The 22,737-nt window shown below is 50.8% G+C and overlaps 1 protein-coding gene across 5 annotated transcripts in view; it reads left to right on the top strand.

Moving 5' to 3' along the window:
• The window catches only part of IQSEC3 (IQ motif and Sec7 domain ArfGEF 3), a 127,381-nt gene that overhangs the window by 79,535 nt on the left and 25,109 nt on the right, over nucleotides 1-22,737 (top strand). For all 5 annotated transcript variants that reach the window (XM_073321028.1, XM_073321064.1, XM_073321055.1 and 2 more), the window contains exons 3-5: nucleotides 3,805-4,093; nucleotides 11,176-12,269; nucleotides 16,779-16,940. In XM_073321028.1, the coding sequence (XP_073177129.1) occupies nucleotides 3,805-4,093; nucleotides 11,176-12,269; nucleotides 16,779-16,940 (1,545 nt within the window). The remainder of the gene's footprint in view (nucleotides 1-3,804; nucleotides 4,094-11,175; nucleotides 12,270-16,778; nucleotides 16,941-22,737) is intronic.

Below are 22,737 nucleotides of genomic sequence, written 5' to 3'. Positions count from 1 at the left end.
GGTAATTTAGGGATGCAGAACGTAATTAACATAGTTGGAATTTGTCCAGGGCACTGGGGTTCGCACTTAGCCTCTACATGGAATTTTTTATGATTACAAGCAGTTAGAAAAATTGTATTTTCGTCTCATCCAAGAAGCAGCACATTCAAGAGCTCTGTACCCTGTAGCACCACAGACACTGGTTCCATACTGACTTTGGGAGCAGGGCCATGAACTGAATCGTCTAATAAGAACACCACTTCCTGCAGCAGGTCTAGAGGTCTCCCATGTAGTACTGTCTGGCCCTAGCTCAGTTTAGTTTAGGAAGATAGAAGATCACACCTTGAGATAGTGTGCCTGTAGGTGAGGCCACCCTAAAGCTCTCTGGAAAGCACTTTTCTTTTTCACAGGTTTCGTACACTTTCCAGGTGAAACTCCAGTTTGCACCCAGTCAGATCTCCAGGATAGGAGCTAAGGATCAGAAACAACATAGAAAAGTGGTAGTTTGTTTTTGATTTCAATATCTGTTTGAATCATAAGAAGTTAGGTTTCCCATGTGGGGACTTAATCCGTTTCCAGCGAGAAAGGACTGGGAATAGCCCCCCACCCTCATGTAATTACTTTACAAGGGACTCTTGCATGGGAGCAAACTGAAAGAAAAGAACATAGTAGCAGGAGCAGCTGCGACTGAAATGCTGCAGGTGAGGTTGCATCACAAGTGCCATTCCAGCCCCATTTTCTATTGCTCCCACCCCTCGGAAGCTGACATAGTGAGCTGAAATTCCCCAGCCTTGGTCTCTTGCCTGAAGGTGGAGTCTGTTTTTTGGTTTGTTTTTTACATCTGAGCAAAAACAGTTCAGCCTTTTCCCCATAAAAGGAATGTAGAAAAAGACCCCCCCCCCACCGTAGAAGGGATGTTTGCAACCATTTTCTGAACAACTCGATAGCCAGGCACAGTAGGGGGTTGCAAAGTTTATATTTAGCATGGAATTAGCTCTCACTGAGAAATGCCTTTGAGTGCTCCACTGAACTGTGGTTTTTATTTGACCGAGTTACGACCCTTAGAAAATTTCGTGCTGCACAGGCACTTTACATCATGTATGGGAGTTTTCACTGAGCTCAGAAAGTGCGCCACTAAAGGCAATATTGCAGGGGCAGGTGCGGCTAGGTGAGGCCCTGATCCTGCAAAGACGTAGCATGTGCTTGACTTTACACATAGTAAGTAGCACCCATTGAAATCAATGGTGTTTCTCACATACGTCACGTTAAGCATGTGCATGAGTTTTTGCAGGCGTAGGCCCTTAATTATGCAGTGAGAAGTGTACTGAAAGTACAATGATGTTTAAGAGGGCTGCTGAACATTTTGGGTCTGATTCAACACTCACTTGCTCAGCAGGAATCCTTCCATTGAGTTTGAGATCACGTCCTTTGTAAGCTTGGCAAGTGGGAACCTCAGACCTGATGCATTGTAGCCTGTGTGCAGCTCCAGGAGAGAACTCTCTCCTCCGGCCCTCCTATGGGTGAAGGACAGAGTGTTCTGGTGTCCAGCCACTGTTGCCAATTAGTTGCATGCCCGCAGAGCTGCAAAGGCCTGGAAAGCGATGCTCCCTGTGTTTGCCCCTCTTCGTTGTCTTTTAACCAACCAACAAACAAAAAACACCTCTAGGAAATTCCACCAAGTAAGTTACATTACCAGACCAACGATGTTCAAGTTGTTTGGGTAAGCATTCCAAGTCAGTTCAAGTCACACACACGGTCTTAACTCTGCCCGTTTGTAACACAGTTAATATTTTTATTTAGATTTATATGAACAAGCGCCTCTCCATTAAATTTTGACTTTTAAAAAAAGATTTATAATGTCCTACTCCCTCAACCAGCCCCCTAACAAATAATAGCTCAGCGAAACATGGCGCCTTGGTAGCACTGCGTGTTGCTCTCTCACACAGATTCCAGACTCCGCCAGACAAACAGAGGCCGCGAGAGCCACTCATTTGAAAAGTGCCCCGTAAACCAAATTTATGCAACATACTACAGATTAAGTATAACCCCATAGAGTAATGGGCCCTGATCCTGCAGACACTTACACACGTGCTTAACTTTACTACCATGGATAGCTGTGTTGAAATCAGTGGGGCTGCTGTGGTAGTAAAGGGTAGCACATGCTTAGTGTTTGCAGGATCAGGGCCATAATGAATATTTTCTGGCACCCAGAGGCCTGCTATGCTCTCCGGGAAGTCAGTGTTCTAGTCAACTGTCCGGGCTCTGAACTGCAGTAGAGGAAGTCTGAACCTCAGTGACCTTGATTCAGCAAAGCGCTTAGGTCAGTGCTTAAATGACCTGCTGAATCGGTGCCTAGTTGCACAGCTAAGTGAGCTTTGTGACCCAGTGACCCAGTCCTGCTCCCATTGAAGTAAATGGGAAATTAAACCTATGGTCACTTGGTCATCCCTAGAACTGTACAGTGAAAAAGGCTACACTGCTGGATCAAAAGAAAATGGATAGTACATGGATGCTGATACAATTATTAAAATATACACCAGAAGGGAAGAGAAGTTAAGATAGAACAAGTCTGACATTAAAGATACCCTGGGCCTATATAAGGATTCAAATACCAGAGGTACTCAAGAATCAAGTCAAATAATAGAATATACTTCACATGCATATCTATGAGCGTTGAGAAAATGGCATTCCCGGACCAGATTCGGATCTCAATTAAATCAGAATAATTCCATTGCAGTCAATGGAGTTACAACATATTGACATCAGTGCAACAGAGATCAGAATGTGATCAGGTTGGTCTGTACATTCATGTAAATCACGAGTAACTCCATGTGGTCATTGGAATGACACTGGTGTAGTACTGAAGAGGAGAATCAGATTCAGTAATTCAGAAAGTTCCCCTGAGGATGAAAGTCTCTGTTTGATTTCAGAAAACACTTAGCAAGCAAGGTTAGCAACTGAACATCTCCAGAGGACCAGACACACACAGACCCCATACTGTCCAACAGCACCTTTCAGCTGCCTTAGAATGCACTGTTAATGGGCACTGGTTTTATACCATTATCCCTTTGCCCAGAAGATGTAGCTGTGAGGGAAGAAGGGTGTGATCCTCTCGACATTGGGAACCATCAGTGCAGGAGTCTTCTCTGTGGGCCAGGATGGGACGGTTTCCTTTTTAGAAGCCCTGGAGGTCACTTGCTAATGTTTTGTTCTATAGGTTTATTTTAGTGTTTCTGGATCCCAGGGCTGCCAGATTGCCTTGGTGCCTCCTTATGGTCTATGGCTCTGGTCGTGAAGCCAATGGCTTCTCCATGAGATTCAGCCACCTGTGTTTCATTTCTTTGTACCCTTAAAATCTCCAGAGGGAAGTTAAAGCAAGTTCCTTGGATCCTTGGGATCCAGTCTCCAAAATCAAATGTGACCCCAAACATAGCAGTCAGTCAGTTAGTAAGCGGTAGGCACAAAAGTGATGTCTGTTGGATAACCGCCTGTAGCTAGGACAAGATCCAGGAAAGAGGCGATGCATCCTTCTCCCAGGACACTCTCCTCAGCCCCTGAAGTTATATCCCAGCATGATCTGGGAAGGCAGACAGGCTGCAGCTGGAGTCACATGATTCTGGCTTGGCTGGTGTGTGTGGCGCACCCTACTGGCTCTCTGGGTGGGAGGGGCCAGTGTTTTTGCTGGGTCAAAGTACGGTGTTGATCCACTCCCTGCTCCCACCCTGCGGCCCAGGCTCCCTGGACATTTGACATGAAGATCAGTTAATGAGGGTAGACAATCCAAAAACCAAATAAAAAAAGAGAAACGTTGCGTTTTGTTCACAGTGACGATTCCTGCGGTTCCACCAGCAAGAAACCCCGGTGTGAAACGGAGGATCCGAAGGAGGCCGGCAGACACAGTGGCCAGGAAGGCAGGTCCGACACCCTGACGCTAAAAGCCCAGCATGCAGAGCGGCAGGAGGAGCAGGCAGCGGGGTGCTCCCCTCTGGTGCAGAAGCCCAGCCTCCATCACACGGGTTCCCCAGTGAGAGTGCAGCGCAGCAAAGGGACGGCCACGTGTTCCCATGCAGCTGCCTCCGATTATGAGCTCTCTCTTGACCTAAAGAATAAACAGGTACAGCGGCTTCCTCCTCAGGCTATGGGAGAGGGGGATGGGAAGGGTGGGGCCACATTCACGCCACGGGGGGCCATTTCTCTGTGAATGTGCTAGCCTAGTTTCTGTGACCATACTGTGCCCTCTCCACAGACCAGGCCTAGCCCCTACATTGTGCAGGGACTATAGAGGAAGGAACATGTGCGGGCCTCATCTAGCTTCCTCCTGCCTGGCCAGGACATCACCTCACCTAAACCCCTTGGGCTCTGCTGCCCCCCTTCCCCCTCCACATTCCACAGTTCAGAATGGACCCAGCTACTCAAACCTGACTTTAGCTTTAGAGAGGGCTTGCAGGCAGTGGAGGGCTGCAGAGCCCCCCAGGAAATGTTGTGAGCACATGCTGCTATAGGCAGCCCAGAAGATCAGGGTCTCTCCTTGTTCAGGGGGAGAAGCACGCCCTGGGGAGTTCTGAGAGCAGGGGGGTACCTTTTATCCAGAGGCGTTTCCACAGCTCTGTTCTGCCTTCACATAGAGCCTTTGGACTGTCAGTTCTTTGGGGCAGGGACTGTCTTTATTTGGGTCCTGTACAGTGCCAAGCACATTGTCAGTGTATCACTAGCAGCAGCAGCAGTATGGTGATGGATGCTCTTGCGATAGGCAGACTTACCAGACTGAGAGAAGACGACTCTCACAAATCAGCAGCCTTTTTGTCTACGCCCATGGCTCTAGCCTAGCTCCAGAGTTCAGCCCAGTCACATCTAGCTGCATCTCCACATCTTCCTCTCAGCAGGGGATGCTGGGGTCCCACCTCGTAGCCAGTGAGAAGAAACGTCGCCCCTCACACGCACTGTGTCGCTGCCAATTAAAACACGGCAGATTCGCTATTAAAAAAACCCCACTCTAAGAGGACCGTTTCTGTCCTTTTCATGGGATGCAGCTCAACTGGAGGCTGCTTCGTGCACAGGCCCTGCAGACCAGGAGGCTGAACAAGCGGCAGTGACACACTCTGCCTGGATTATGCTCAGCAGTTGAAGGATGATTTTTAAGCAGTGATGGGCAAATTGTTTCAGCTTCAGAAGCAGTTGCAGAGGGACCTTTCTCCCTCTCCTCCCAGGAGCCGTTTAGAAAATGAAAGTCGACTCTAACCAGGTTCACACCCAAGGAGTGGCTGCAGGGAGTACTTTCTTCCAATTCACACAAGATGCTTCTTGCGCCCCCAAGCAGAAAGGTCCAATTAATGACCTACCCAAATACCGAGCAGCAAAAAGGACTTGGGTCTCTGGGTCTTTATGGAGAGTTGTATTTACAACTCTAGCTGTGTTTCACAGTGGGCAAGGGAAAGACAGATGATAACTAACAAGCTTCACCAACAAACATGGCATATACTTGTGGTGGTCCTCCGCTTGTGTAGATTGGCATAGCCCTGTTCAAGTCATGAAACTTCATTGATTTATACCAGTTGAGCATCTGGACCATGATCTCTTAATTCTAAATCCATTTAACCATGGGCTCCCAAACACTGCTTTTCGAGCATAGCCCAAACCAGCCCTGGAGGGATCTGAGACAGAGGGAGAGCCTATCCCCATATTCATTCAAGTCTGGTTCCTCTCAGCACTGACCTTCCATGGACCTTAGGCCTGCCATAGGCAGAGACACCTTTCCCCATGGTGAGGGAGATTGCAGGATCCATGTTCATTCTGTTCTTGGCTTTCCTTAGTGGTCCCTACTCCTGTCCTGGAGGAGGCGCTTTTCCTGGAATAAGGAAGATATCAATTCAGGCCAGATTCGGCCACTCTCACTCACCCTGAGTAGTGCCTTACTCCATGAGTCATCCCACTGATTTCAATGAGACTTCCTGTCTGGTAAGGCACTACTCAGTGCAAGTATAGATGGCAGAACTGGGCCCTCAGAGGTTGATTTTCTCACACTGCCACAACAATCCACCTAATCATAGCATCTTCATGCTCTACTTTAGTTTTGTTACTTATTTCAAAATGATGGAAGAGGGCGCCTCACAGTACCTCAAGCCCTGTTTAGCTTTCGGGAGATGATTGCATGTACGCTACAAAGGAAAATACCTATTGGCAGCATAATGCCCCAAGTTGGAGAAGTAGGAGATGGTGCCTGTCCAGGATATAAAGCAGAGCACCTGCAGCAGCACCGTGCCTCCTGATGCCATGCTGGCGTGTTGATGAATGGATCGTGCCCAGCAATGAAGGCTGGCTGCCTGCCTCTGAGGGCACAGCTCTCTATACCATGAGATGGAGCATGTTGGGTTATTTGGGGCAGCAGCAAGCCCCTTAAGACCACAATGGGATGTGGGATGATGTAGTTAGCTCAGGTGCTGAAGCATGGTATGTCATCAGCTGACTTTGCACTGGGCTGGGAAATGGAGCATGTCCAAAGTATGAAGGGCAGCATCTCCACTAGCACATCACCCCCTCTAATGCCACACCAAGCGATGGGAGATGGAGCATGCCCTGTGTATGAAGAACAACACCCCATCACCACAGGGCCCCTTAATACAATGTTGTCCATTCATTGTGAGGGGCTGCTGGTGCTTAGTAGAAAAGGATCTGGGAGTGGGGGATGCAGGCAGAACACTAGTAAGAAAGGCACTTTAGGGGTTCCCAGCTTTCTTTTCTTTTTTTTACATCAGATATATTATCCTGCCCTGGGCAGCTAAAATGCAGTCACTGGGCCTGATTCTCCTTTCACTACCACTGTTGTAAAATAGGGAGTAACTCCTTGGACACCAGCGGGGAAAACTGCTATAAGTGATATCAACATCAGGCCCATTGCTTCTGGGGAGGTGGTGTATTTGTGTTTGCCTGAACATGCTGTAGGCAACGCTCCCGCAGGGGTTGTATCTCAAATACATTGCCATCTAGGCCGGGCACTGGGGTTTGCCTGGGGCTGGGCTTGTAAAAACTCCCATCTCTGCACAATCCCTCCTGGCTAGAGAGATTTCCCAGGTGTTTCTGATTTAGCCACAGGGCCTGAATCAGGACTGGGTGCTTGCCTTGAGGGCCAGAAATGTATTAAGCTAATTATTCTTTTTAATTCCTCCCTCCTGCTTTTCAATTCCTTTGGCACTGGCTGCAGGATCACTCCCCAGAGAAGAATAGTTCTAAGAAGGCAATTACTTGTGATTCACAGGGCTTATGAGAAGTGAGAGAAAGCCAATCATGTCTGCCCTTTCTCACCTCCCAAGTGGAAAGAGAAGGTTCTTCCAACAAGCCAGACATACATCTCCATAAGCTCCTGCTGCTGTGGAGTGCTAATGGATGCCCTTTCCCCCTTGCTAGAGGAGGGGAATGGGCCCCTGGCTGTGTCAAATCCTTAAATCGGTCCAGTGGCAAATGTGAATACTGCAGACTTCAGGAAATCACTGAGCTGCAGGCTCCTGAAGTGGGGGGGGGGGGGGTAGGGAGGGAGGGAGAGAGAGAGAGATTTAGTCCAATTGAAGTGGAGTGGCAGCACGGCCCAGTGGGCAAGGTGCAGAACTGGGAGTCAGGAGACTTGGGGTATATTCCTGGTTTTGCTACACAACTCATATGACCGTGTGTAAGTCTCCGTGTCTCAATTTCCCCATCTGCAAAATGGGGCTCATGATACTGATCCTCCTTTGTAAAGCCCTTTGGGCTCCTTGGGTAGAAAGTTCTGTGAAAGTGCTCAGTATTCTGATAGCTTGGCCTGCATTTGAGAGCGCTTCGCAGGGCCTTTAGGAAGCAGCGTAGATTGGGAATACCCTTTACCGTTAATTTCCCTAACAGCTTGTAGGGGTTTATAGAGTGCCAGGCATTGCAGTAACTGGGGTGCCAGTGGCCCATGCTTTTGAGCTCTTAGACAGCTCCCGCCTCTCCCACTGAGAACCAATGCCATCAAACTCTGCTATTCAGAAACTGGCCTCTGCTTGGCAGGAATCTGCCTTTTATTTCAGATCAGCAATTACATCTCATCCTGGCCTCTAATAAGGACGGAGCATATGAGATTTACACTTCCCAAATGGCTGTCACCTCCTTGGAAACCTTGGATAACTTCCAGGCTGCTGCTTCCCCTGGTTCTGCTGGGTTTTGTACTTTATTATTATCCCTTCTCTCAAATAGCTGCTTCCCCCATTCCCCTCCCCCACAACAGGACTAGCCTCCTTGTTGTTATGCCAGGCTGTGGTACCTAGGACTCTCAGTCAGTTTCCAATCACAGCTGGTTGGGCTGTGCCTGCACAAGTGAGGGTTTAATGGGCATATATTTAAATGAGCCTTGCTTACAGAGAAAGATGGGGAAGGGATAGGTCCTAATTGCTCACAGAGGTGGGAGAGCTGTAAAAGGAGACTGTCCCGCATCCCTTCTCGTGCTTTGAAGATGTGGAAAGGCAAAGCCCTGATCGTACGCTGAAATTTAAGTTTGGTGGGGGCAGGGCGGGTGAGCTCAGGGTGTGATAAGTCTTGGAGAGCATCTCCTCCTTGCCCCCAACCCTCTGCTTTTCCCTGCACCCCGGGGCCAGCCCAAAACACCCCAGGGCAAACAGAGGCCTAGTTCATCTGCTAAGACTATTGACAAGTCCTATTGTCATTACAGCTGGCTCCACAATCTCTTTATCGGGATAAATGGTCTGAAGGTACTTTGACCTTGATTCGGCAGGTGCTTACTTACATGGCGAGCAGCAGGATGTGCAAAGCTGTTGTGTTCCAGGACAAGTCTGAGCAAGGGCTCAGGGCTAGGTCTGTCACTGCACTTTAGCTGGGGCCGTTATTTATACTGGTGCTAAGCAAGTGCAAATGGTTCCTATTCTGATCGGGCAGGATTTGGCACCCACATTGCACTGGTATAAATGACTGCCCAAGGCAATGGAAAATCTGTCCCTATGGGTGGGCACTAGGCGTCATTCTCTGCATTAAGCTCTGCATAAGACAATCCAGGGCCCTAGGCACACTACAATTCAGGCTGTGCCCCAGCACTGTGGCCCCACCTCCCATTTGGAATGGCATGGGCTCCCTTCTCCTGTCCAGGAGCAGCAGCAGGGCCCTCCCCTGGTGTCCAGCAGGGACCGCATGCTCTCTCCCCCCTAGAAAGGTGAGGGGTGGCAGTAATCGGTACCTTAGTACTTCACCCAGAAGCTGGGGTGTATCTGTAGGGATGGAGGGCTAAGCCCGTAGCATTCTCCACCTGCCACGCACAGAGTCATCTCCAGAGGTGGCATCTGCAAAAGCCCCTCTCACTCTCACAACAGTGGATCTTGGAGTTAATAGCTTACTGACATACATGGGGCAATTCTTAAAGCTGGTGTTCCAGGCTCTCTGCAGACGCAGGTAGGCACTTGGTTCGCTTTCTGAAGGTTAGCTTTGCAGCTGTGAGGTCCAGAAATCTACCGAAAAGAAAAGAAAGCTGAGATTCTGATGCAATCACATGACTCCAGGAGTTGGAACCCTAGATACTGGCATAGTCTGCCTATGCTTGAATCTGGTCCTGTCCACAGTGAGCATGTAATAAACCTCAAGGTCTTTGCACACCTACTCTTGAAACCATGGGACCAGAAAGGAATGCAGTGCAGGTGTGTCTGAGAAAGGGCCTGTCCTCTGCATATAAGGCAATTAACCATGTGCTCCCCTCTTTGTCTTGATCCTTGTAATAGGCAGAAATAACTTGGTGGTCATGCAACAGCTCACTTGTTAATGCAGGATTGAGCCTGCCTGTGCTCCCTGTCCTGTGCCTCATTTCTACCTGGCATTCTCACTCTTTCACACACACACCCCACTCTGTACGTGGGCTGTGCAGAATAAAGTCCTTTATCAGACATGGGAGGGGACCTGCCAGGCTCAGCAGTTTAGTCACATCTCAATGGGGATAATTAGGATTTGTCCTTTCTGCTTCCCTCAGCATCATCATCCCTCATCTTCATCCCTCCTACATTGTCCTCCGTTGATCACTCACTGGGACTGAGGCTGGGGTGATGTATGAAGCAGACAGACAGCATCCTCCTGTGGTACATGTCTTGGGCTTCACTTGCAGAGCAAAAACGAAGTGAGGACTGGGAAAAGGAAACAGCATTTGGGTTCATGTGGGAAATTGGCCAGACTGTGGCACAGAAACAACCATAATGAAGTGCCCAGTGTAGGCCTCGTGGCTGGTTTGCTCTGACTAATGTTGTCATGTCTCCTAGCTCTCTCTGTGTGTGTGTGTGTGAGAGAGAGTGTGTTTAGCAGCTCAGGAGGTATTGCATAGTCTAGAGTCTCCTGCCATTTATTCTTAATAGCTTTTCTCGTCCTTTAAAATGAAAGTTTCTCAGCTTTCAGACCAGTTTTCTTTTTCTCCCTGAGTTGTTTTCATTTGGTTGGTTGGTACCTGAAAAACACAAAGTGCACCAGGCCAAAGAGTGGAGCTTAGATAGGGGTGTGACCCTGAGAGATGCGGAGCACTTCTTGTCACATGCTGAGCAACCTCAACACCCATTGACTTCTGTGGAAGTTGAGGACAGTCGTTCACAGGTTTGGGTCCATAGATTTTAATCTGAGCCCTAGTTTAACAGTTAAAATTCCTTAGTTTTTTTCTTGTTCTCAGTGATTTGCCCTTTCTCTAGAGGCACTTTGCTGAGGTAGCTGAGGGATGTAGAAGTGTTAATGGAGCTTTGGGAGGGTCGCACTGCTGGAGTGCTGTACTTGCATTGACAAGACTCAACTCCAAAGAATTTCAGAGGCTGGTGTCCTGTTCTCAGGGCAGCATTGTACACAGTTCACAGTGCCAGTGTCTCAGCTGGCTTTCCCAGGCCGTGGCCACGAGGAAGCTCATACTGCTGATGTTTTGCCAGGACACAGTGGTGAGGAAGCTCACACTGCGGACACCCCAGCTGGCATTCCCAAAGCACAACTTTGAGGAAGCCCACACTGTCATTGCTCCAGCAGGCATGGCCAGGGCACTGCTGTGATGGACCCCCTTCTGTTCCAATCCCAGCAGACATCCCCAGGGCAACGCAGTGTGGAAAAAGGCTAATGGAGTATTAGCAATGACACTCAGTGGGACCTCCAACTAATCAGTGTATAAACTGGGGTCGTGGACAGCCTTCAAAAGTCAATTAAAAAATCTTGTTTATGTGTGTGTTTCAGATCGAAATGCTAGAGCACAAATACGGAGGGCACCTGGTCTCTCGCAGGGCAGCCTGCACCATCCAGACTGCCTTCCGCCAATACCAACTCAGCAAAAACTTTGAGAAGATCCGGAACTCCCTGCTGGAGAGCCGCATGCCCCGCCGAATCTCACTAAGAAAAGTCCGGGTCCAGAACTCTGAAAGCTTCTCTGCTGATAAAGCCCTGATGGAAGGGTACAACTTTGTGGGCATCCCCTTGGTGAGGTCCCCATCTTTGCCAGTCACCATCAGCGGGGCCCTGACTGAATTGGAGGACTCTTTCACAGAGCAGGTTCAGTCCCTGGCCAAGTCTATTGATGACGCCCTCAGTACATGGAGCCTGAAGACCATGTGTTCCCTTCAAGATGGCAGCTCATACCAGATCAGAGAGACCTTCAGCGCCAGCTCAGTGCAGCCAAACCAGGACTTGGAAGCTGAACTGAAAGAGCAAGAGAAGGAGGAGGGACTGCTGCCAGATACTTTGCCCAAGAGCAGCAGCACCCTCATGATGGCCTTCCGGGATGTCACGGTCCAGATTGACAACAAGAATATCTCAGTCTCATCTTCTACCTCTGTGTCCATGGCGAACTGTCTTGGCAGCAGTGCCCAGGCCGGGCTCTCTCAAGCTGCCAGAATTGAAGAAAGCCCAGGGGATGGGGAAAAGGAAGACAAAAAGTCCCAGGCTGCCCTGGAAGGGCTGCCGGACTCCAGGGTCCTCCAGAACAGTCACACCTTCACCGAGGTGAACGTTAACACCAATGGTTTGGGGGGAGGGGTGATGGAGCAAGGACAAATGGTGGTACAGAAACTCCAGTTTGACTCGAACAATGAGACCGGGCAGGGCAAGGGATCTGAGTCTGAAAATGCAGACAACTCAGAGCAGCTGAGCAGCAGCAGCACCTCCACGTCAGCCAAGTCGGCATCGGAGGTATCTTCTAAGGAAGCGCTGCAGGCCATGATTCTGAGCCTCCCGCGATACCACTGTGAGAATCCAGCCAGCTGCAAATCTCCCACACTTTCCACAGACACCATGAGGAAGCGGCTCTACCGCATTGGGCTGAACCTCTTTAACATGTAAGTGGCTAATGGGACTAAATCCTTTAATCTCACATAGCTTTCTCCATTAATGACAATAAGAAGCTATAAAATGGTATTGGGCTAGATTCATCCCTAGTTGTAACTCATTTATGTTCCAGGGTGCAACCTCCTGGGGACTAAACTCAGGTCCCCAGTCTACAGTGCAGGGGCTTTGCCCTGCGAGTAGTGAACATAGGTTCTCTGGTTGCTGTACTGATACTCCACCATAGCTGGGGAGTGAACCTAAAACCCCATGGTTACTGTCCAGAGTGCTGAAGATTGAACCCTGGCCATTGGCCAGACGAAGGGATTGTCCAGCTGGGGATGGGACACAGGCCCCCTCTCATTAGTGACAACAGGGCTCTCTTGGGTTGGGGTTGTCCCCAAGCCCTGGTTACTCACTCTGAGGCTTTTCTGAATGAGAACTGAACCCAGGCCTTGTGTTTAGAGTGCCGAGAGCTTAACTAGCTCAGGGTGGGTGCTCCAGCTGCTGTTTTCCTTCAGTATTTTGGGGAGAATTTTTCACCTGACAGATCCAATTTAGTCATCACAATCTATCACACAGCTCAGAATGATGCCCTGTGAAAAAAGCTGTCGGTGTGAAAGCAAAGGCAGAGCAGCCTAGAAATTTGAGTCAGAAGAGGTAACGTGGAAGGTCACGTACTTTGGATTTGCGGAAGGCGACTGAGGCTCTATGAGGAACTTTGGGTTTGCTCATTGCCTCTAGGTGAGACTCTCTTGACTGCAACAAACCCTGGGAAATACAGTTCTTTGCCCTTTCACAGTTTGATCATGTCACTCTTCACTTTGGTATTCATTCCAGTCCCTGGATGATGACGTTAGCAGAATGATTTCTGAGGCAAGCCCAGGCTGCATACTAGGGGGAAATTTTGCACACACACATTAAGATGCGCCTTTTTATGGGGTACACGTAAGCCTGGATAGGAGACGAGTGAGTGATGCACGTGGAGTGGATATGTGAATTATGAAGTCAGTGATTTGAGGACAAAGGGGTCTGGATAGGTGCTTTATAGAGATGGTCTCAGAGCACACCCACATCTTTTGGGTGTTTACCAGATAGGCTTGGGCCTGGTTCTGGATGGGCATTTTACCCTGAGACAGATTTGGGGGCACACACAGATGTGGGTGGACATTTTACCTGAGATGGGAATGGAACATGAACAAGTCTGAACATGTTCTATCAGAAAGAGGCTTGGGGTGTCCTCAGGTCTGGCTGGCAGTCGTGTGGAGACCAGAGCACAGAGAGGACGAACACCGGAGGTGGGTTTGTGGCACACAGATCTGGTTACACAGGAGACAGGCTCAGGTCTGCCCAGTTGTTTTACAGAGACAGGCCTCAGACCTGTTTGGGTCTGAACGGGTGTTTTATTGAAGATAGACTCAGTGCTCAGCTTTTTGCAAGCTAAATGTTTGAATATTCGTAGACAAGCCTGGCAACTGTGCCTGCACCAATCTGTCTTCATCTGGCTCGAATTGTGTATGTAGCTGACATGAGCACTGAGCTGATGGTAACGCAGGGGCGTGAATGTTTTTTCCCTGTGACTCCTGCAGTCAGGTTGGCTGATACACACATAATGAATCAGCAGCTTGTTGACTGCTTTGATCTTCTTCCACTTGCTGACCCAGACTCACCACATCTTTTTGGTCTCTGTGTGACTGGAGTCATGTCAAATACGCATCATTCAGAACCACATTCTCCTGGCCACGCCTTCCACCCTCTTGTGACCAGTCTCATGCCTGTCACCTGTTAGAGTCAGTTTTTTCGGAAAGATATTTAGCTGGGGAGAGGAAAGGTGCCAGCTTGTCAGTCTGGGAGAGTGAAGTCTTCTGTTTATCCCCAGCACTTGTGCAGAAAGAGCAGCAGTAGGACAAGCTTCTTCTGCAGAGACACACCAGTGAGCCCCAAAGGTGTCTGTCTCTGGGGCTGAGAAGGCAGTTCAGTTCATATAGCCCATGCAGTCCATAGCCTCCCTTCTGAGACTTCCGGCAAAGAGACCACTTGATTGGTATTTATAGTGATGTGGACACTGCCCACTAGAAACTAGACTGAGCGCAGCAAACCCATTTCATAGAGTGCCATTGAACAGTATTGATGTTTGGTCACCACTAGTCTGACTGAAAAGTGAAAGACTCGACTGTCTATTAGCAATCTCGCTGTGCTCTTTAGTCCCCATCTGAGTTTTCAGCAAGTGATATTGTGGATTGGAACTGGCCCCTGGGAACGTAGTGATTGCATTTATCCTGTGGCACACTCCACAGCGAAGGGGTGGAATTCCTGGACCGGAGAGTACCTTATGATGCAGTGTTGCTCTAAAAACTGTGTTCGCATGTGGGCAGCTAGCTGCGTAGGTGGAGGGAAAGCCAGCAGGACTGTAGGAATCCCACAACACATACTGGCTATGCTTAGCTTCTCAGGGACAGAGGAGAATGCCAGGGGCCAACGTCAGAAGTGATGTAAGTGGAGATGTAAGATACATAACGTGGATAAAATAAATGAAGGTAAGGGGCACAGAGCACAGTATTCAGTTGTGTGGCATTCAGTCACTGTGCTAGTTGAGAGTGCATCACACCTATTGGTATTTTATGGGGAACAAATTCTGCCCCTGGCAAAAGCAGGGGGAAAGCTCCTTTTTAGTTAATGGGAGTTTTGAGTGTGTACATCATATTATCTTCTAGTTGCAGCCAAGGGAGTGTGGAAATGGTGAAATGTAAATTAAAGGGAGACAGGGGGTGGAGGTGGTACTTTATTTTACATCTTCCTGTTTATTACTTTTCCTGCATCATCCTTCCCCCCACCCCCCAACCTGTGCATCCATCCCCACGGTATGACAGTTCCATTCGCAGGCCACATTCAGCTCTCAGGTACACTGAGGTAAATCCAGAGTAAACCCACTGGCTTCAGTGGAATTACTCTGAATTTGCACCTGTAGCTGAGATCAGCCCCTGGCATTTGGGCATCTGCTGAGATGCCCCAGAGGTGCATTTGCGGGTGCACTTTCCAAACCCTTTCACTTCTGAATTTGAATTCTACATACACACACAACCCCTTGTGATGCTTGTGTTTGGTAGTGTTCTTTACACTGACTCTTCAGAGGTGACATACGAGCCTTGTGGGGTAGCACGGCAAGTGCATTTTGCCTGATGTACATGATGTGTTAAGTAGCGCTTAATAGGGTAAGTGAGCCTGGGTTTTTCGCTGGGGTATTTGACCGAACTCCCACGTGCATACTGCATGGGCTGAGTTGCTGTTTTTCCATTAGGATTATCACTTCATCAATTTTCAGCTCATTCTGTTCATGTAATTCCGTGGTATATTTCTGGTACGTGCACTCTTGTATGCCCCATGGGGCACTCCTACAAGGGACAATGCACTCTCTGGCATGCTGTTCCATCCTGGGTACGGATGAGTTATTTGCACAGTCCCTAATCACCCGGTAGATCTGAGCAGTGGAAGTCACGGAGGAATCAAGCACTCATGTGCTACTGTGTACTGTGCTGTTTCTCTCAGGAAGCTGCTTGTGCAAATTCATTCATTAAGCCTTTGCAAAATTCCCCGGTGGGCTAACGATAGAAATGGGACATTCTTGCCTCCTTCACGAGGAAGCACCAACCATCCTGGATTGGAGAACCAGGAGGAATTTGGAAATCATCTCAGCGTTCGCTGATTCCCCTGTGCATCTGACAGCCAGAGCGCGGTTTGCTAGAGCGCATCACAGGTGACAGCCTGCCAGAGGGGCAGGGGAGTAGGGACAAAAGAGATACATGCAAACCTTCAGTACATCCCTGTGTGCCATGCATACTCACACAGACACGCTCACACGCACAAAGGGCCACATAGAAACACCTACACCCAGAGGCACACACACACCAACACACATGGGTGACACACGCATCGTGTATATTTGCGCACAGAAACACACGTGATCTCAGAGATGCTCATGCATACGAAGACACATGCAGAGGCGCACACAAACACCACACACTCAGGCACAAGCACTTGCAGAGTCACACACGTGCAACTCTCAGAGAGCTCCATAAGCAGACAGAGACACAAACTTACTGACACAACACACACAGCTGCTCTGGGCTGGGGGCTGCAGGGAAGGTTATGGCCTGTTTAGGCTGTGTCCTCATAACTAGGTTCTCAGTGCATTCACAGTCTCTGTAGAGGCCCCAGTCTGAGTAGTCAAGGCTGCCCCACGGAGTGACACACCAGCTGGACAGGTACCATGGATGCTTCTGTCCTTGTAATCAGAACCATTTTTACCCCCTTAACCTGTGACATGGCAGGGGCCGGGTGAGGCTCCCCCCCTGCAGGCTGGATGGATCCGCTGCTGACCTTGCCCCTGCCCCACAACCAGGCCAGTCACTAGCATGCACATTAATGGGAGGAATGTGGGGGAGGACTCCCCAAGGGGACTCCTTCCAGAGGCAATGGTTCCCCGAAGGGAGTGTCCGGCTCACCGTCCTTTCCTTCTCTTCCAGAAATCCAGACAAAGGGATCCAGTTCCTGATCTCTCGGGGTTTCATCCCGGACACGCCCATCGGGGTGGCACATTTCCTGCTCCAGCGCAAGGGCCTCAGCCGCCAGATGATCGGGGAGTTCCTGGGCAACAGCAAGAAACAATTCAACAGGGACGTCCTGGAGTAAGTGCAGAGACCCCTCCCCTCTCCCCCCAACTGCCGTCCCCTTCTGAGTGAGCGTGCGCTGCCCCCTTCCTAACTCCCTTTCAGTAAGTGTGCTCTCCACTCCGTCTCTGTCCTCCTCTGCCTCTTCTAGGAGTGTCCCTGCCCCCCCACTCTGAGTGAGCGTACCTGCCCCTCCCACTCCCCACCTTCCCCCTAGTTGTACCCCTGCTGGTGAGAGTGCTCCACCTTCTCCTTGTCCTGTCACCCTACACATACTTTTCTGCATCATGAGGGGCTGCTGCAGCTCTGCTTTCTTTGGTGCTCCTGCAGCCGCTGTCCTGGCCTTTCAGCATCTCTTTCCCCAGAGCTCCTTCAGCCAGCTAGAACTAACGTAATAGCCCCCGGCCTGACAGAGTTCAGACTGGTGTGAATCAGCAGCCAGAACCACCGGAGTCACTGCATTTATAGGCGTATAAAACTGGGGCGAGCAAGAGGGAGACCAGGCCCCACGGCTTCCTCGGGTGTTAAAGATCCTGTGGCACTCTATGGAAGGTGATCGGGGTAACAAGGGGAGGAGAGGCACTGTCTTGTGCTTATGGGACAGGTTGGGGAGTTGGGAGAGCTGGTTCCATTCCTGGCTCTGTCACTGACCTGTGTCCAACCGTAAAATGGGGATAATAAATACGGGGGTCAAAGCTGTCGGGTGGGGGTGGTGGAAGGGCTCGGAGACCCTGGACTAGAAGACACTTAAGTAATGGGTTGTTACTACCTTTGCAATCCCCAAGGGCTGGCCAACAGTGCCATGTCATCCGCTTCCATGGGCTGAGGTTCGCTCTCCGCACAGCGGCCTCCAGTGCCATTTCTGTTGGGTTCCCCAGCCTGCTCAGCCTGTCTCAAGCCCCCTTCTGCTCCTGTTCAGCTGCTGCCCTTGGTGGGTTGTTCTGCTAGGCTTCACTGGCCCTGATTCTCTCCTGGTTCTGCAAGTCAGAGCCCCTTCCATCAGCCCTGCATTTCAGGCTGGAGCTTGCTAATGGCTTTTTGAGGCCCATACGTACTTCCCTAGCACCTGCTTCCAGCCAGTCCTGCCCTTCTCCCCACCATGGTCTACAGGGAGGGGTGAAAGTAAGTTAGAGGACTTACCGGTATGCTGGAGTCCTGAGCAGGGGCGTGGCCTCAACCAGAAGAGGCAGGGCCTTAAATCCCCAGGCCCTTTAAATCTTGATTTAAAGGGCCAGGGCTCCAGCTGCGGTAGTGGAGGCTGGGAGCCCGGGGCCCTTTAAATCACCCCTGAGCTACTAGCTGCAGAGGCAGCTGGGAGCCCCGGGGGCGATTTAAAGGGCCCAGGGCTCCAGCTGCTGCGACTGCAGCAGAGACCCAGGGCCTTTAAATAACTGAGGAGCCCTGGGGGCTCCTGGCTGCCACTGCTACCCCAGGGCTCTAGCAGAGCTTTAAAGGGCCTGGAGCTCCGCTGTGGTAGCAGCTACCGGCCCCAGGAGGGTAGCGGGGGCGAGAGCTCCGGAGCCCTTTAAATCCCCCTTGCAGCCCGGCCACTGCTACCCCAGGGATCAGGCAGTAGGGCTCAGGTGGGGATTTAAAGGGCTTGGGGCTCCAGCCGCCGCTACCGCCCCGGCCCTTTAAATCCCCTCCGGAGCCCCACCGCTGCTACCCCAGGGCTTTGGCAGCGGGGCTCTGGCAGGGATTTAAAGGGCCCCAGGAGGGTAGCGGGGGCGAGAGCTCCGGAGCCCTTTAAATCCCCCTTGCAGCCCGGCCACTGCTACCCCAGGGATCAGGCAGTAGGGCTCAGGTGGGGATTTAAAGGGCTTGGGGCTCCAGCCGCCGCTACCGCCCCGGCCCTTTAAATCCCCTCCGGAGCCCCACCGCTGCTACCCCAGGGCTTTGGCAGCAGGGTTCTGGCGGGGATTTGAAGGGCCCTGGGAGGGTAGCAGGGGCGAGAGCTCCGGGGTCCTTTAAATCCCCGTTGCAGCCCGGCCACTGCTACCCCAGGGATCAGGCAGTAGGGCTCAGGTGGGGATTTAAAGGTCTTGGGGCTCCAGCCGCCGCTACTGCCCCGGCCCTTTAAATCCCCTCCAGAGCCCCACCGCTGCTACCCCAGGGCTTTGGCAGCAGGGTTCTGGCGGGGATTTGAAGGGCCCTGGGAGGGTAGCAGGGGCGAGAGCTCTGGGGCCCTTTAAATCCCTGCCAGAACCCCGCCACTGCTGCTACCCCAGGGCTCAGGCAGCAGGGCTCAGGCAGGGATTTAAAGGGCCCCGGGCCAGTAGCGGCGGCTGGAGCTCCGCGGCCCTTTAAATCCCCACCGCAGCCCCGCTGCCGCTACCCCAGGGCTTTAAATTGCCCTCTCTGAAAGCCGGTCCTGGTATGGCACATCGGCTCTTACCAGTACGCCGTACCGGGGCGTACCGGCTGACTTTCACCTCTGTCTGCAGGGCCATCGCTCACCTGCTGCCTCCTGACTTTGGGATGGGGAATGGGGACAGGAGGAGTCTTACCTGGTCTTCTGGCCCCTGTCTGAGAGGGCAGGCTTTCCTCCAAGACTGGCTTCTCTGTGGGTCCCAGGCTGTGTGCTGGTCTCCGTCCCTGGGCTTCCTTTACTGCCCAGCTCTGAAGGATCTATTCCCCTTCAGGTCACTCATGTAGGGGAGGGCGCCCTGTAGAGGCCTCTCCACCAGTAGAAGAAGTAGAATAGCCGCTGCTTGCATGCTGGCTCAGCACCTCTCTTGGACCACGACAAACAACACTGCCAGGGACAGAGTCAGAGCCAAACTCTCCTGAGAATCAAGGCAGCGAGAGCAGGAAGGGTTTGAGCCAGTGTGTCTGCTCAGCCCTGCTCCTCAGCAACAGTCACCTCCAGGAGTACAGGAGCGACTTTCTGCTCTCTCGGAGCCTGATCCTGTGAGGTCGTCTCTGAAGTCAGTGGGAGACAAGATCACGCAGCACTGACTCTCCAGAGAAACTCAGCATGGGCCCTTAGCCATATATCCGTCAGTGCATGTCATAGCTCTCAGCTAGATCTTTCTTTCCATCGGGACAGAAGGTTTGTACTAAATATCTTGTTATAAATCAGAGGTGGGCCTGAACCTGGAATGCGCCCCCTCCCCCATTCTCCCGAATGTGAGACACTCAAATTCCACAGTTAGCGCCTGTGGTGAACAGAGCTGAACTGGAAACCCAAATTCCCTTCCCCCATAACTTTGGGGAAGGAAGAGATGTCAAATCAGAAGCCAAACTTGGGTCCAAATTTCAAGGCTTATCACTGCCATAAATGCCATGCTATATATCAGGATTATTTTATTGCCACAGGTGCTTGGCCATGTATCCTGCCTCTCTGTCTCATATACTGTGTGTGTATTGATCCAGCCGTAATTGAGGCACATGGTCTCTCAAATCATTTCATGCTGAGTGCCACAATTAAAAGTAATTGCCTTTTTCTCCATCAGGCAATGTGTGGGCTGCATCTCCAGACAGAGCCTCTTTAAATCCAAGCCCATCTTCAGTGCAGAGAGAGGGGTTGTTGCGATAGTAGTAGGCGGATAATTCCTGCTACCCCTAGGTTGTGCATCAGCCCCCACTGACAATGTTCTTCTCTGTCTCTTGGGTAAACAAATGATGTGCTAGCATTCAGTGAGAAAGGTTCCTCCAACAGAGCCTGTGCCATGCATCCCAGTGTAAATATGATGTAGATGCCAAGTCATTATTACTGCGCATGTCAGTAGAGCTGTGAGTGCATGTGCATTCTGGAGTGTTAATGTACCTGAGCACCATCCTCACCACACACAGCACCTCCGAAGAATCTTTCAGCCATAGGTCTCAAAGCATTTAACAAAGGTGAAGGAGTACCATTGGGTCCATTTTACAGATGGACAGAAGTTCTGTGACTTGCTATCACAGGGCAAATGCACCCCGTTCCCCTTTGGGGTGGGGTAATGGCATTGTGGCCCCACAGTGAAGTCCACCCAGCTACCCTTATCCTCAGGGCAGTAAGACCTAATGGCCAAAGTCTCTACAGTTGCCCTTCTTCACAGGGCCATGTGACCTAGTGGCCAGAGTCACTGAGGCTTCCCTCTCCCTCAGGGTGATCTGGCCCAATGGCCAGAGTAAATAAGGCTGCCGTCCTCCGCAGGGCTGTGTGGCCTAGTGGCTGGTCAGGGGAGTGGGCCGCCACCCAGGGGTGAGTGGTGTCTGGGGTAGTGTAACCTGAGCCCTTCCTACTCTACCGGGTCCCAGCCCAGTGCCCTGACAGTGGCAAGTGTTCTTGCCACTGAGTCAGCGGGGATCCAACCGCAACACACTGACGTCCCCAACAACAACTAGTCCCCCTTGGCTACTTCCTACCCTGTCCCTGATACCATGGTCTGGGCATCTCTGGGATGTCCAGGTTTCTTGGCCTGTGCGACTCTAACCTCTTTGGGGCATCCTTGGGTACCTGGGTATCCACTTGGGTCTTGGTGCCTCTGGCTTCTGCAGTCTGGGGCTTCAGCAGCTCCCAGGCTGGAGCCTGTAAAGTGCATCCTCCCTCCTCAGTGGTCAGCCCTGACTGAGCTGAGTTGCTCACTTTTATAGTCTTGCTCCAGTTGGAGTATGTCCAGCAAGGGTGAGGGGCGGGGTTTCCTCTGCCCAGAGTGTGTGTTTAACCCCTTCTTGGCCAGTGTGGGGCAAGTGCACCCTGTCACACTTGCCCAAGATCACTCAGGCCTGATTGCCCCTTCACCAGTGTAAATTGGAAGCATTTCCTTTCAAGTTAATAGTTACACTGGCATGAATGAGAGAAGAATTGGCCCACTGAATCTATGGCAGAACCCATCTCCGATGTCTTAGTCCCCTGCCCTATCCACACTTAGTGTATTAACACAACACCAGAGCGCCAGTGTGTCTAGTCCCATCAGCCGAGCAGCGTCCTCGTACGTTAGTGTATCAGCCTCTGTGCATTGAGTGGTGTGTTTAACGTCTACAGCCTGCCCAAGTACAGGCTGACCAGACAGCAAGTGTGAAAAGTCGGGATGGGGGTGGGGAGGTAATAGGACCCTATATAAGAAAAAGACCCCAAAATCAGGAACTGTCCCTATAAAATCGAGACATCTGGTCACCCTACCCAGATATGCTCTGTCTGCGGTGCCCAGTGCTGCCAGCAGGACTGGTGCGCTCCCTCCTTCTCTCAGCTGCACAAGTAGCCACATTATCACAAGTGCTTGGGTGGCAGCACTGTGTACCCCTGACAGAGCATATCCGGATGGGCGATAGACCCATGCAGTGAACACAACTGAGAGCACGGGGGTGACAGCTGCGCGTGCAGATTACAGACGTGAGTCTGAGAATCCCGCCCTCCGTTCTTGCAAAGTCATTTCAATTATTTATGAGATTTACTGTGTTAATTCAGCTGTAGTTTAATATGAAAAGCAACTCAAAACTCATGTTGGAAATGTGAGCTGTAAGCTTTCTTCTTATCACAGCCCAGTTCAATTAACCAAACCAGATTAATAAATAATAGGACAGCCTTTAAAACAGCTGTGAAAGTCTCCAGCCTCCCTCGTGCACTCAAGTGCTGAGCAGCATGGCCCAGGTCACAAACTACTGGCTCAGCATTGGTATCTTTACTCAGGAGACTCCTGTTGGATTCCAAGGACACTTTGGGCCATTAAAGGCCGCCGCTCAGGCAGATGGGCAAGTGACCTGCCATCTGTTTCTTTTGTCATTTAACAGAGTTAATAATTGCACCAATATTTTTGCACCGTCCTTTAAAAATGTGACCTCTTTAATTCATGCTTAGTGAGTGAATGTGGATACAGACAAGAGGAATGTA

The sequence above is a fragment of the Lepidochelys kempii genome, chromosome 1, assembly GCF_965140265.1.
Source record: "Lepidochelys kempii isolate rLepKem1 chromosome 1, rLepKem1.hap2, whole genome shotgun sequence".
In the NCBI taxonomy this organism is placed as follows: Eukaryota; Metazoa; Chordata; order Testudines; family Cheloniidae; genus Lepidochelys; species Lepidochelys kempii.
Note: the sequence above shows the minus strand (reverse complement) of the source record. Positions and strands in the feature narration are given on the sequence as shown.